The sequence below is a fragment of the Octopus bimaculoides genome, chromosome 4 (assembly GCF_046866305.1).
Source record: "Octopus bimaculoides isolate indiv1 chromosome 4, ASM4686630v1, whole genome shotgun sequence".
Lineage (NCBI taxonomy): Eukaryota > Metazoa > Mollusca > Cephalopoda > Octopoda > Octopodidae > Octopus > Octopus bimaculoides.
The window spans coordinates 11,608,946-11,625,340 of record NC_142931.1 but is presented as its reverse complement, the minus strand read 5'-3'; the positions used below and the strand labels follow the sequence as shown (position 1 = coordinate 11,625,340).

Below are 16,395 nucleotides of genomic sequence, written 5' to 3'. Positions count from 1 at the left end.
CCTTTTTCACTCATGATTTCTTTCCAAACCATAAGATCTGCAGAAGTTCAGACTAACCATCCACCACATAAACTACACTGGTCTGTAGGGTTTGAATAGATCAAGGGCACCATCCTTTTGCTTTGACTAATATTTGTGTCTATAAAAATTTGTTTTTAAAAAATCCTTATTTTTATTGCTTCCAGAAAACCTTTCATTGACACAATTGCTGGAGAAGCTTTCCTGTATTATGTGAACAAGTTTAAAACAATCAGTGACAGCGTTAAACTTGGAGCTCTGTTGCTGGATGACTGCTACAACCCATTACGTGCACATTCAAATATTACAAGCATTCTGTCTGGTGAAACAAAAATCAAGGATATTAGTACTTGTCAACTCATTTCTCCATCAAATATTGTCGGTGTTGTTGGTTCTCTTTCAAGTTCTGTTACAAAAGCTATAGCTAATGTATTCATGCTCTTGAAAAGACCAGTAATTTCCTATGCAGCTTCGTCTGAAGACCTAGATGATCGGATTTCATATCCCTATTTCCTACGGACAGTTCCAAGTGATAATCAGCAAGTAAATGCTATAATTCAAATTTTGAAACACTTTGATTGGCGATATGTTGGGCTAATTTATGCCACAAACAACTACGGACTAAAAGCAAAACAGCTTTTACTTTCGGCTGCTAAGGAGAATCAGATATGTTTGTTCCCATTTAAAGGTATTGCTGATAGTAAAATAAAAACCAAACATGATGAATTTGATGAAATATTTTCCGTGGCATTGATTAAAAATATTAAAGTTATCATATACTTTGGCACCAGTTCCCGAACTGTAGATCTTCTTGAATCTTTGAATCAAAGGAAAATGCATAACTTTTTTACTTTTATTGGGAGTGATGCATGGGGGAAGAACAATTTGATTTTAAGTTACGGCCATGTGTTTGCTGGCTCTATTATCATAACTGTTGATAGTTCAAAACGAGCTCTTTTAAAAGAGGGAATAAGTTTCAAAAAATATTTAAAAGAGAAAGATGCAAGTTTGAACCACTTAAAAAACCCATACTTTAAGTATTTTTGGAACCAGTATATGTGTGATCCATCAAAAAAAGCATCTACATGCATTAAGAAAACTTTTTCTGACAACGAAATTGATTTGTATGTAAATAATCACAGAATTGTTCAAACAATGAATGCAGTTTATGCAATACATAATGGGTTAAAGAAATTAATTAATGAAAAATGCAGTGGAAAAATGTGTGAAGAATTTTCAAGCAAAGCTGAAGAATTGGTTTTAACCATAAAAGAAACTGAGATATTAAACTCATTAGATGCTGTGAAAATGTTTGATTCTCATGGAAATGGACTGATAGGTTTTCAGTTCCATAATGTCCAATATGAAGATGGGAAATATACATACAAAAAAGTAAGTAGTTTACTTAAATATTGCTATTTTTGTAATTTTTGTTTCACATTAAAATGTAAAATAACATCATCATCATCATCGTCGTTTAACGTCTGCTTTCCATACTAGCATGGGTTGGACGATTTGACTGAGGACTGGTGAAACCAGATGGCTGCACCAGGCTCCAATCTGATTTTGGAAGAGTTTCTACAGCTGGATGCCCTTCCTAACGCCAACCACTCCGAGAGTGTAGTGGGTGCTTTTATGTGCCACCGGCACGAAGGCCAGTCAGGCGGTACTGGCAACGATCTCACTCGAATGTCTTCACACATGCCATCTAGCACAAGTGCCAGGGAGGCGATGCTGGGCACAGGTGCTATGACGATTTCACTTTTGTTTGGACCAACAGGTCTTCGCAAGCCGAATTTCGTGTCTAATGAAGGAGACGACATTGGCATGGGTGCCAGTCGTCAAATCTAATTCAATTTCGATTTCACTTGCTTCAACAGGTCTTCGCAAGCGGAGTTTAGTGTCCAATGAAGGAAGGTATGCAGAAGTGGGCTGGCTGAGGCCTTAGATTTAGGTCTCACATGGCTTGCCGGGTCTTCTCATGCACAGCATATTTCCAGAGGTCTCGGTCAAAAGTCATCGCCTCGGTAAGGCCCAATGTTCGAAGGTCGTGCCTCACCACCTCATCCCAGGTCTTCCTGGGCCTACCTCTTCCACAGGTTCCCTCAACTGCTAGGGTGTGGCACTTTTTCACACAGCTATCCTCATCCATTCTTGCTACATGACCATAGCAGCGCAATCGTCTCTCTTGCACACCACAACTGATGCTTCGTAAGTTCAACTTTTCTCTCAAGGTACTAACACTCTGTCTAGTATGCACACTGACATTATACATCCATCGGAGCATATTGGCTTCATTCCTTGCGAGCTTACACATGTCCTCAGCAGTCATGGCCCATGTTTCACTGCCATGAAGCATGGCTGTTTGTACACATGCGTCATACAGTCTGCCTTTTACTCTGAGTGAGAGGCCCCTTGTCACCAGCAGAGGTAAGAGCTCTCTGAACTTTGCCCAGGCTATTCTTATTCTAGTAGCTACACTTTCAGCGCATCCCTCCCCTGCTACTAACTTGGTTACCTAGGTAATGGAAGCTATCAACTACGTCTAGTTTTTCTCCCTGGAACGTGGCAGAAGTTGTTTTCTGCACATTTACAGTGTTTATTGCTCCTGAACATCTGCTACATACAAAAACTAACTTCCTAGTTAACCTTCCTTTGATATTGCTGCACCTCTTATGTGTCCATAGCTTGCACTGGGTGCATCTTATAGAGTTTCTACCTACGCCTTTTCTACAAATCGAGCAGTGCCATCTACCTGAAGGGGTTCGTGTTTTTTCTACCTTCCTACTTATTAGGATTTTGGTTTTAGCTAGGTTGACTCTAAGGCCCTTCAATTCTAGTCCTTGCTTCCACACCTGAAATTTCTCCAGTCCTGATAGTGACTCAGCAATTAGTGCAAGGTCATCAGCATAGAGGAGCTCCCAAGGGCATCCTGTCTTGAATTCCTCTGTTATCGCCTGGAGGACTATGATAAATAGGAGGGGGCTGAGGACTGAACCTTGGTGGACCCCTACCTCTACCCGGAATTCTTCACTGTACTCGTTGCCAACCCTCACCTTACTGACAGCGTCTCTGTACATGGCTCACACAGCTCTCACTAACCATTCTTCTATCCCTAGTTTCCTCATTGACCACCAGATAAGGGATCGGGGGACCCTGTCAAAGGCTTTCCCCATGTCAACGAAAGCTAGGTACAGAAGTTTATCCTTGGCTAGGTATTTCTGCTGCAGCTGTCTTATCAGAAATATAGCATCAGTGGTGCTTTTCCCTGCATCTCATCTAAACTGACTCTCTCCCTAATTAGTTGGGCTATGACCCTCTCCATGACTTTCATTACCTGATCTAACAACTTGATACCTCTGTAATTATTTGTATCTAAAGCGTCACCTTTACCTTTGTAGCAGTTGACTATGGTGCTGCTACACCAGTCATTGGGTATGACTCCTTCATGTATCACCTGGTTAACAATACGGGTGACTAGGCTATAGCCGACACTGCCAGATATTTTGAAGGGCCGGGGGCTTTCCCTGTCTTCATACTCTTAATAGCTTTATCTACCATAGTACTGTCAACTCGAATCGCTGGTCTCTCTGTTGCGTCGACATTCGGCAGACTCTATTCCTCCCATTCATTTTCTTTATTGAGCAACCTTTCATAGTGGCGTCTCCATACCTCTTTCTTTGCAGTCTCGTTTAGTGCAAGCGTACCATCATCCATGCGAACACATTTCTCTCCCACGACATCACAATTATCTCTCACACACTGTCTTGCAACACGAAATACCTCAAGTCTTTAGTCCTCATGGCGCAGAACATTGGCAAATTTTTTCTTATCTATTTTAAAAAATATCACTATAACATTTCCTATACAGCTATTTTATTCTGGTGCTGGCAAATATTTTCCAACCAAGAAGTCTAAGACAGATTAAAATGATTTGTTGAAGAATACAAGATAATATCTAAAATAGTAGTGTTTGAAGTTACAGGATTATATTGAAGTTATTTTAAATGAATGGCCACTTTTAATTATAGATATTTCATAGTTGGCTTAGTAAAATAAGATGCATGGCCAAGTGGTTAGGTTGTTGCACTCACAATTGCAAGACTGGTTTCAAATGGCAGACTGGGCAGTGTAGCGTGTTCTTGAACATGATGCTTCACGTAATGTTGAACCAATCTACTCAGCTATAAATGAGTAATCTTGTGACAGACTGGCATTCTTGTTCAGGGAAATGTTGTGATCTTGGTCACTCATACATCATTGAAACTGGGTAATCAGACCATCGAGTCCTACGATTTGAGTCAGTATTGTTCAACAATTGATGATAAAGATGATGATTAGTAAAATACGTAAGTGTTCTGTTAAAAGTTCTCATAAATGCAGTGTAATATATCATTCTGTAGTAATCCATTCATCCATTCACTTTCTGTGCCTATTATACTAGTATTGGGTCATGGGGTTAGAGTGCTCTTCCATAGGATCCTCTCAGAAGCAGCCATCATTTGACATTCTGGCTGAATTCCCAAGTGCTACTACAGATAGTATACAACCATCTCATTTTTGGTCTACCCCTTGGTCTTTTGCTCATTGGTTCATCTTGCAATTCTTTCTTGTGACATTCTAATCATGTCTGTAGCACTGGAACTTTGACCTCTCAATGTGGAGAAGTAGCAGCTTGACCTGGAGAGACTCACTGATCTCTGAGTTATGCACCCTGTTGGGTAACTGTTGTGGCGAGAGTACGACACCCTCTGACAAGACCACTACATATAAATAGTAGCAGTCTGACATAGTTAGCAGTTTGTAGTTTGGTCTTTGAAGTCCAGGTACAGTTTACAGTTCAAGTTAGTGTGTTGGAAATATTGATTGTTGGTTCGTTACATGTTTGTTACTGCTGCTGTTTCTATTTTATTTTGTTATAACACTGTTACAGTGTATTCTTTATCTATCATTTGCTCATGATCAGAGATGCACATATCGTCAGCCACCAAGGGACATGCTCAACTGGTTAAGGTCAAACAACTGACAAGCAAATCTGTGGTATTATGCAGAATATTTGCTGTAGCCCATCTTTTATACCAAGACAAAACAATGTACATGATAACACTTCCAATCAGTTAAGATCAGAAGCCATGAGAACCACTGCCTGGTACTGCATGTGGGCATTTACACTGCATCTGAGCATTAGTACTGCATCCGGGCATCCGTACTGCATCCAGGCATTGTATTGTTATTATTATTATTATTATTATTATTATTATTATTATTATAATAATAATAATTATAATAATAATAATAATAATAATAATATTGCATCTGGCTTATATTGCATCATTAACTCATTTTTCTCAAAACTCCACCAACATGATAGAATTCTGTGACTTATTTCCCTCTGCTCTTTTTCATAGAAGTGAACATTTCTCCATTTACATGTGTATTATGTATTTCCTCTTAATGAACAATTAAATTGAATACAAATTTCAAGTTTACATTATTTTTAACTTATTCTGCTATAAACTTCTTTATGTTTCAGATTGGTTCATTTAGCCAAGAAAGTGGTCTTACCATTGATAAAACTAGAATGAAGCTTTATAATCATAAGAGAGAGGAAATATCTGAATTGAAAGTTGAGTGTGCTGAAAATATGGATTGCTGCGATAACAGCACAATCACGAAAGAACCCAAATTGCCATTTGATCATACTGGACTTATTTTCGCTATAGGAGCGTTCATACTTGTGATTATTCTTATTGTGGCTGGAGGAGCTTTTATATCAAGAATGAAAAGTAAGATAGTTTTCACCTCTTCTTTTTTCCTTCCCTTTCTTTTAATATTTAGAATCTTAGTCTTTTTTATCTGTATTTTCCTCACCTTTACCCTTTTGAACTTACTAACTCTCCCTCTTTCCTTTTCCTGCTTTTTATTATTGTCTCTCATCCTTCTTCCTACTACTACTACTACTACTACTACTACTACTATTGCTACTGCTGCTGCTGCTTCAAATAATAATAATAATAATAATAATAATAATAATAATAATAATAATAATGATTTCAAATTTTTGCCACAAGAGCAGCTTGGGGGAGCGGATCAAGTCGACTGCTTTAGTACTGATATTAGAATGGAATTTGGACTCAAGAAGTGCGGAATAATCTACCTAAAAAGAGGCAAGATACAGTGCCTAGCAGGGACAGAATTACCAAATAGAGACTTTATTAAACAAATTGAAACGGAAGGATACAAATACTTTGGTGTACTAGAGTTCAATGAGATAATGGAAAAGGAAATGAAAGAGCAACTGAGGATGGAGTATTTCTTAAGACTGATGTTGGTGTTGCACTACAACAATGTGGCAAGAACAATCCATTAGGAGCTCTGTGGAAATCACGGCCTACAAAGTGCAAAGACATGGTATAAGCAAACTCCATAAGGTGTAACTGAAAATGAGAATTGCAAAATCCTGTGGGATACAATGATCCAGTGTGATCACCCAACAAGATATTAGAAACCAGATATTGATATGGTGAATAAAAAAGAAAGAACATTTATAATAATCGACATAGCATGCCCCGGTGACAACAGGATCAATGTGAAAGAAGAAGAAAAAATAAACAACTATCATGATTTGAAGTGGGAAATACGAAGGTTGTGATCAATGAAGAGAGCAGATATGATACCAATAGTAATTGGTGCACTTGGAAGTATCAGCACTCAACTACCAACATGGCTGAAAAAGATTGGTGCAAATGGCAGCCAACTCTATCATGTCTTGGATTTATACTCCACAGGTGTTAAGACTTTGCATCCAGCAATCAAGTTTCTACCATATCATTGCAGAATTGACATTTTGGATCTTCTCTATTTCCCATCACATTGAATTGGTAGTGCTGGGTCAATAAGCTTTGATCTTGAACAGCTAAGATGAAGCCTTTGTTCTCAGCCTTTAGCCCTGAGCTCCATAGCACTGATAGGTATGCTTCTGGTCTACATCAGCTTGTTTGCTACAGACCACATATTTGCCATGCAGAGATCTCTCCTCCCTCCTATTATACAATTGCTCATGTATTTTTTTCTTTGCCATTAATTTCACATTCTTTGCAACAACAGTTGCCGCACTTCCCTCAGGTTGTTCAGCCAGAGTATCATGCATGAGATCAGTAGCACATTTCTTGAAGCTTCTTATGCCTCTCATGATATTCAATGTGCTTTAGCATTCAGTTGTTTGTTGTTTCAAGATATCTGGCCAGTCTGATTGTGGTGGTTTCGTAGGAGAGTTCAAATTGGATCAAGCCTCGACTTCTATGGGCTCTGGGAAGGTAAAGACAATCCACAAATGCCTTTGCGTGGCACATCTTATTAGAACTCAGTAGCTTGTATGTTTTTCCGTCAATTTTCTTTACTTCACTAATATTCGAGTTCAACATAATGTAGCTATAAGTAACAACTGGATTTGCTAAAGAATTTATGACTAACACCTTGTTATGCATATTTGGCTCAGATTCCAGGACTGCTTGAACTCTCCTAAAACATTAATTCCTGATCTTCTCTTTCAGGCTTGCATGCTTAATACCAGAACCTTTATTTATTTGTAGGTTTGTTCTTGCTCAATTGTTAATCTCTTTATTGCCTGCAGGGAACTAAACATAGAGAGAACAAACAAGGACAAAAGTATTAAGTCGATTACATTGACTCCAGTGCGTAACTGGTACTTATTTAATAGACCCCAAAAGGATGAAAGGCAAAGTTGACCTCGGTGGAATTTGAACTCACAACTCCACAGCAGATCAAATACCGTTAAGCATTTTGCCAGCATGGGTCAATTGTGTCAACATCTAACACATCTGAATTTGTGGTCTTCAATTTCCCTTTCTGGAACTTTCTGCATACTTATCAAGATCAAACTTCATCCTAATACCATCACTGAATACTTTCCCAGTGATAAGCCTTGAAGCACATTATTGTCTTTGGCATAGAGTTTTAAGTCATTCATATAACACAGATGACTTATTTTTGCATCAGATGTGAACATTTTATTTTGCTTGTAAAATTTGTTTCCCTTCTCAGATATTTGTATCCTTTGAGATTTTGCTTGGACTATTTGTCTCAGTTTATCTTTTATTGATATCAGCTCTTCCCTTGGTGTGAACCCATATTTTCTCTTCATCTTTCTTCCTTTTCTAGATTTCGCATCAATTTCACAGATTTGTTCATTTAATATTGATATTCCCCCTCTCATTAATTCAATCTCTTGTTCAATTTCACTTCTCCAGTTTGGATTTCTTTGTTCTTTTTGGATACATACAACTTGTTTGAATTGCTTTAGCAGATGTGTAAATAATTTCATTTAACTCAGTAAGATCAGCTTTTAATACTTGTATGATTTCTTTTGTTACATAGTGGATAACTGTAATTTGTTTTGTTTTTTTTTCATTTTGATTGGTATTTCAGAGTTTATGAAGTATTTCTCTATCATTCATACTTGTATGTCTTACGACTCTTAATGGATTCAGATTTTTCTACTTCATTTCCATCATAGACTCTCTGTGTTCTTCAAATACTTTTGCTCTCTCACTTTCCTAGCTGTCTTTATCAGGTTCATTAGAATTTCTTATTTCTTCAGGCCTTTGTGTATTTTGGTCAGATGGCAATCTTTCAATTAAGACTTGTGGTGGTTTACTCTCTTATCATTGTTATTACTATTACTATAATAATAATAATAATAATAATTACTATTATTATTATTTTATGTTTGACTTTTGTTTTGCATTTGTACAAGTTGGATCCAAGTCTCACCCAGAGACCTCAAGAAACAACAAGTTAGAAGTTCATGTAGGTGTTATGCCTAGGGTACCATATATTTGGATTTGTACAGTTTTGTTCTAGTGAATGTTTAAGAAACCATAAGAAAATTATGTTTTTGTTTTAAAATTTGAGATCACATAGACAGTATTTTACGTAGGATATGGGCAGTTCCCATGAGCACTATCTTTTGAACTTCAGCCATTTTGGGGTTTCCTGGTATCTGAGCTAGGTAGTAATCAGCCCGTTTCGCTGTCATTCCCAGGGTACCTATGACAATAGGTATTGTTTTTGTCTTCAGATTCCACATTTTGCTAATTTCTATTTCAAGATCTTTATATTTGCTCAGTTTTTGGTAGGTCTTGACAGATTATTATTATTATTATTATTATTATTAAAATTTAAATGGTGAGATGGAAGAATTGTTAGAATGTCAGACAACTGCTGGGTAGCTTTTCCTCTAGCCTTTTACATTCTGAGTTCAAATTCTGCCAAAGTTGACTTTGTGTTTCATCCTTTCAGCATCAAAAAAAATATGTACCAGTTTAATACTGGATTCAATGTAATTAACTAACCGTCTCTCTAAAATTGGTGGCTTTGTGTCAAAATTTGAAAGCATTATTAATTTAGCTCTTGGTTATTTATTCATTTCATTAAGCTCACAATAAAATTTTGTCTTACAGATCAGTGTGAACAGACAAAAGTGAAAACTCTATGTGGCACTTCAGAAAATGCTGTCAGCCAGTGTTAAAATTAAGATTTGAGATACAGATTATCCATAAGCTAATAAGGGCAATGTTTCTTCCCTCTGTCTTTTACACAGTTCTCTCAGCATCGATATCTCTGAAATAGCTAGTTACCTTTATTCTCCAACCAATTGACTTGGCACACACTTTTCTCTTTTTCCTGATATATTCTCATCTTTATATATATTTATATATGTATATACATACATATATACATACATATATATATACATATATATATATATATATATATATATATATATAGTGTAGTATATTGCCACTTAAGTGTGGCTGACCCCTAGGGGTGGATGTTACTGTTGCTTTTAGCCCCAGGAGGACATCTCCTCCAGCTGGCTTATCGACACACGACTGTGTCCTGTTTGCCAAGGGAAGTTATCCCTCTCACCTCGATCTGCAGCACGTGCTGCAGATCGAGGTGAGAGGGATAACTTCCCTTGGCAAACAGGACACAGTCGTGTGTCGATAAGCCAGCTGGAGGAGATGTCCTCCTGGGGCTAAAAGCAACAGTAACATCCACCCCTAGGGGTCAGCCACACTTAAGTGGCAATATACTACACTTTATCGTGCAGTTACTGTTAATACTTCATTTAGAGAATTAACATTGCTTATATATATATATATATATATATATATACATGCACATATATATATTTAGTTGAAATTTACAGAAAAACAAAGGACGAAGACAAATGTATGAACAACAAGCAGGTGTATTAGTTTGATGCTCAAGAAAGTGAAAAAGTCCTTTATGTTTCAGGCATATGCTCTTCAACAGAAAGGAATGAGAAAATAAACAGAGAAAGAATAAAAAAACTTGTGGATTTAGCGATGTATATATATATATATATATATATATATATCATCATCATCATCGTTTAACGTCTGCTTTCCAGGCTAGCATGGGTTGGACGACTTGACTGAGGACTGGTGAAACCGGATGGCAACACCAGGCTCCAATCTAAATTTGGCAGAGTTTCTACAGCTGGATGCCCTTCCTAACGCTAACCACTCAGAGAGTGTAGTAGGTGCTTTTACGTGTCACCTGCACGAAGGCCAGTCAGGCGATACTGGCAATGGCCACACTCGAAATGGTGTCTTTTATGTGCCACCCGCACAAGCCAGTCCAGGGGCACTGGCAACGATCTCGCTCGAAAATCCTACGGAAGCCAGTCAGGTGGTACTGGCAACGGCCACGCTCGGAGGGGGTGGGAGGGCGGGTGTACCATCAGCCAGGAGATAGGCCTATATAAAACAAATAATAAATGAGTATATGCATATATACGTACAGGTATGTGCATACCTACGTCTACCTGTATATATAGGTGCATATCTGGATACAGGACATTGCAAACAAAACGTAGACAAAAAACTAATAATAACCAGAGTACAGAACACACACAGGCCACATAGAGAACATTTTCCTTCATCAGCTACCCCCATTCTAACACAGGCGTTTCGAAGAGTAGGGCAGGATGCATCGTTAAAATAGCTCTTCCCATGGATCACAAATTAAATTTGCATACACAAATTAAACTGTACCATGGAGGAATGTAGTGGCGGACAGAAAAACAAATGGAAAAGAAAACAATATATATATATATATATATATATATATATATATATAAATTCTTACAGAAGTAGTTTGGTGTGTTAAAAAACCATTATTGGTAAAAGTTATATATTTATAATTAAAATTAGGGTTCAGCAAGAATTGCTTCACCACGCACCAAAAATTAGAAATAGCAGTCAAAACTGCTATTTCTGTACTAAAATATAACTCCCAGACAGACAAATACTCGCAACTACAAAGGCAAAAAAGAAAAAATAACAAATTCACCCGGCTTTGATTAATTGCATACGCGTTTCAGGATTAAAGAGGTGTAAATTATATTACCCGAACTCATTTCCTTCGTCAGTGCAATATTTCAAAATTATAAATCCGAGAATGCTAATGAAAGAATAATTAATTCGATCAGGCGACATCAAAATGATTATCCAAGAACAGTATTTCCGTATTCATATAGATGAGTAAGAAAATCGTATCATTCCTCAATTACCCACGTGCCAGCTCCTGCCCTTGTCAGCTCCTGCCCTTGTCAGCTCCTGCCCTTGTCAGCTCCTGCCCTTGTCAGCTCCTGCCCTTGTCAGCTCCTGCCCTTGTCAGCTCCTGCCCTTGTCAGCTCCTGTCCTTGCCAACTCCTGTCCTTGTCAGCTCCTGTCAAACCATCCAACCCATGCCAGCATGAAAAATGGACATTAAATGATGATGATGATGAAAATGATGATTAGATTGAGTTTTTGTTGACTCTGTCAATATATTTATGCTACCCTTAGAGCATACTTGTGTTTGACAACAGAAGATGTAAGTTGGCATTTTTTGTGTGACATTATTGGTGGGAATAATATCAATTTTGCGTATCTTTTCCTGTTCAGAGATGAAAAAACTTTTATATAAAAAAAGAGAATGATCAAGAATCCACATGAATTTTGATGTACTTGAATGAAATTATTACTGTCTGATACTGAACTATGACTGGAATTTCAGTACAAGAGAAATTCTAAAAATATGATTTTAAGAAATGTAATATGATGTGATGTATAGATATTAAACAATGATAATTATTCTGTGACATATTTAAAAAAAAAAATAAAACAACTTTTTATATTAAACATCCAAGTTGCTGTCAAATTTTTTTATGAGGAGCAGGAAACGTTGAGAAAAAGAGGGGTGTGCGAGAGAGAAATACATAATGAGAAAGAGAGAGAGGGGGAAATAAACAAAGAGGAACATATATATATATATATAGAGAGAGAGAGAGAAGGAGAGAGCGAAAGAGAGAATGTATGTGTGTATGTGTGTGCGTGTATATATATATATATGTACATATATATATATATATACATATATATATATATATATATATATTATATATATGTATATATTATATATATGTATATATATAGAGAGAGAACATATGATAAGTGAAAGAGAATGAGGAATGAGAGGAAACAAAATATACAGTGTATGAAGGGATGTAGAAGTCAATGAACAAAGGATTTTTAAAAAAAATAAGAGACAACATATTGAAATGTAAACAAAGATAGTGTTTTGGTGACAATATTTTGAATAAAACAACTTTTGATATCAAACTTGAAGAACTCTGGCAAATTTTTTATGAAGGGCAATAAGTAGGGAACAGAGAGAGAGAGAGAGAGAGAGAGGGAGAGAGAGAGAGAGAGAGAGAGAGAGAGGGAGAGAGAGAGGGAGAGAGAGAGAGAGAGAGAGAGAGAGAGAGAGAGAGAGCACATAATAGATAAAAGAAAATGAGGGATAGGTAGAGAAGTAAAATTTACAGAGTTTGATGGGAGGCAATGTTGGCACTCCGTCGCTTACGACGTCGAGGGTTCCAGTTGATCCGACCAACGGAACACCCTGCTCGTGAAATTAACGTGCAAGTGGCTGAGCACTCCACAGACACGTGCACCCTTAACGTAGTTCTCGGGGATATTCAGTGTGACACAGTGTGACAAGGCTGGCCCTTTGAATTACAGGCACAACAGAAACAGGAAGTAAGAGTGAGAGAAAGTTGTGGTGAAAGAGTACAGCAGGGTTCACCACCATCCCCTGCCGGAGTCTCTTGGAGCTTTAGGAGTTTTCGTGAATAAACACTCACAACGCCCGGTCTGGGAATCAAAACCGCGATCCTATGACCGCGAGTCCGCTGCCCTAACTACTGGGCCATTGCGCCTCCGATGGGAGGCAATAGAAGATAAAATGCATGTTACATAAAAATGAGAGAGTGGGAAGAGATTTGGACATAATCATACATACACAATCTTTGAAATATATACATGCAGTTCTGACAGCTACATCATGACACATCTTGAAGGCTAGGCTTTTGCAATCCAAGAAGAGCAGATGGCTACAAAATATCCCATGAACAAATGAAACAGCAAAATCCATAAAATCACAAGATGTACTCTTTGTGGAGGACATAATGCATACAACCAGAATCTGTGCACAAATGTCATTGAGGTACTGCCTCCCATTGTGACAACATGTTGATGCCAAAATACCATTTGCAGAACGATTGCTCTGGGATAAATATCAACAACACCTCTGCTATGAAATGTTTGCATACATATCAGCATAGGCGTAGGAGTGGGTGTGTGGTAAGTAGCTTGCTTATGAACCACATGGTTCTGGGTTCAGAGTCACTGCATGGCACCTTGTCTTCTACTATAGCCTCAGGCCGACCAAAGCCTTGTGAATGGATTTGGTAGACAGAAACTGAAAGAAGCACGTCATATATATATATATATATATATATATATATATATATATATATATATATATATATATATATATATATATATTTCGTTTTCGGATTTGGTTTGCAAGATTTTTTATGTGATTTCGTGTGTTGAAGCATATTCTGTTGTGTCTGGGGAGAGTCATTTTCTTATTGTGCCTTAAAATTTAACAATAAAAATAAGAAATAAGTGAAAATTTTACCAGTGAGTGTGTTAAATTTTAAGGCACAATAAGGAAATGACTCTCCTCAGACACAACAGTATATATATATATATATATATATATATATATATATATATATATATATATATATCTGTGTGTGTGTGTGTGTTTGCCCCCCCCCCCCCCAACATCGCTTGACAACTGATTCTGGTGTGTTTACATCCCCGTAACTTAACAGTACAACAAAAGAGACTGGGGTCAGTTTGCTTGACTAAAGGCAGTGCTCCAGCATGGCTGCAGTCAAATGACTGAAACAAGTAAAAAGAAAAAGAAAAAGAAATAAATGTCTAAGCTACAATCTGGAAGAAGCTTAGGATTTCCAAGCAAAGAAAGAAACCAGATAACTTGAACTTTGCTGATACAATCTGTAAGTGGAACAACAAAATATGCAAGGCTTTCTTAAATTTTGAGATATAGCTGTTGTTATTTAATCATTACTACTAGAGGATTTGTTTCTCCATAAGAAACCATCTCTTTCATTCAATAAAGAATATTATTAAAAAGAAATACACACACAACACGAACATTTTACAAGTATGGCTTGAGGCAAAAAAGATACCACTAGGAAATTTGAATTTTGTATCTTGTGATCATGTAATCAATTACACCAAAGGAGCTCTGCCAAATTCATCTGTCAAATTAGCATCAATAAATTTTATACTGAAAAACAAAAACAGAACTCCCCAACCAAACTAATGTTGATATACTGATATACATCATATCATTGTATGAGGATCACAGACAATTCTTTCATCCTCAAACATCAGTTGATAAGCTGCATAACTATTGTCTAACACAGTCCAGTTGGTGTTGTTTGTTGTTTGTTCCTTCTTGAGTCAAGCCCGGCTCATAAGGGCTGGTTTCCCAGTTTATTGGTGTATAGGTTCCCCACCTGGACGGGACGCCGGTCCATCGCAGGTAAGCTGCTAGATGCAGGAGGAAAGAGTGAGAGAAAGTTGTGGCAAAAGAGTCAGCAGATGTATGCCATTACCTTTAACTGGAGCCACATGAAGCTTAGGAGTTTTGCTCATAAGCACACACATTGCCTGGTCTGAGATTCGAACCCGTGATCCCTTGACTGAAAGTCCACTGCTCTAACCACTAGGCCACGTGCCTCCACAAGACAGTCCAGTATCACACTGAAATTCTACTATGAGGGAGTTGTCCCTAGAGTGCTGTACTGCAGCAAACCAGTGAACAAGCAAAACACATACACTGAGTATGTGTAGTCAATAATATTCATAACTTTAGCTCTGCTTTTAATTCATAATTGAATTTAATCTTAGCGTGGCCATTGCCAGTACCGCCTGACTGGCCTTCGTAGGATTTTTCAGCGAGATCGTTGCCAGTGCCCCTGGACTGGCTCTTGTGCGGGTGGCACATAAAATACACCATTTTGAGCGTGGCCGTTGCCAGTACCGCCTGACTGGCCTTCGGACACACTGGTGGATTTATGTATTAGGTATTGCCTGGTGTGGAGGCGCAATGGCCCAGTGCTAGCATGGAAAGCGGACGTTAAACGATGATGATGATGATGATGATGATGACATGCTTTGCTGTAGTATACCAGCAAATAGTTCTTACACTATTTGTATATAGTCATAGACTGGTGATTGAGTTATTCTCCAGTTTGATTTAGGTACGTGATGTTAATAAGCCGCAAAAATGGTGAAATACCAGCACAAGGAAAGAATAAGCTTCAAAATATGAACAGTAATTAGCTATAATTACTTTGCAAATGAAAGATACTTAGAATCCTGTAGTTGGATTTGTTCCCTTTTTTCTTTCTTGATGGAAATAATACAAGAAATGAGCTTTCAATTAACAGCAACACTTTATTCTTCCACTAAATAAAATTATACAGGGAACCAGATTAATACATCATGAAGAATGCTGTCTGTAGGAAATCATGCATAGTTGGTTTTTTGACTCAGTTGAACTTGGTTACATGTGCTTCTACAGGAACAAAAATAATGTGACATAGCTTCCTGGAAACAATCTCTTCCCTCTGGCTAAAATGAAAAACCTTGTGCTATTTATTGACAAAATGAGACTCAGGCTAACATTTAGAATTTGCTGCTTTTGGTGGTAAAAAGCACCATTTGAGCATGACCGTTGCCAGTGTCCCCAACTGGCTCCTGTGCCAGAGGCATGTAAAAAGCATCATTCAAGCATTGTCATTGTGATTAGATACGAGTTCCATGTCGCACATAAAACTAGACCAATCCAAATGCTGGATTCAACCAAGTATTTCAATGTCACATGACTGGTCAC

General features: G+C 37.6%; 1 protein-coding gene across 1 annotated transcript in view; it reads left to right on the top strand.

The window, feature by feature from the left end:
* LOC106872190 (uncharacterized) overlaps positions 1-9,707 on the top strand; it is a 28,209-nt gene extending 18,502 nt beyond the window's left edge. The window contains exons 6-8 of the mRNA XM_014919089.3: positions 186-1,410; positions 5,552-5,804; positions 9,501-9,707. Coding sequence (XP_014774575.2) covers positions 186-1,410; positions 5,552-5,804; positions 9,501-9,568 — 1,546 coding nt within the window. The 3' untranslated portion in view covers positions 9,569-9,707. The remainder of the gene's footprint in view (positions 1-185; positions 1,411-5,551; positions 5,805-9,500) is intronic.
* The last annotated feature ends 6,688 nt before the right edge of the window (positions 9,708-16,395 follow it).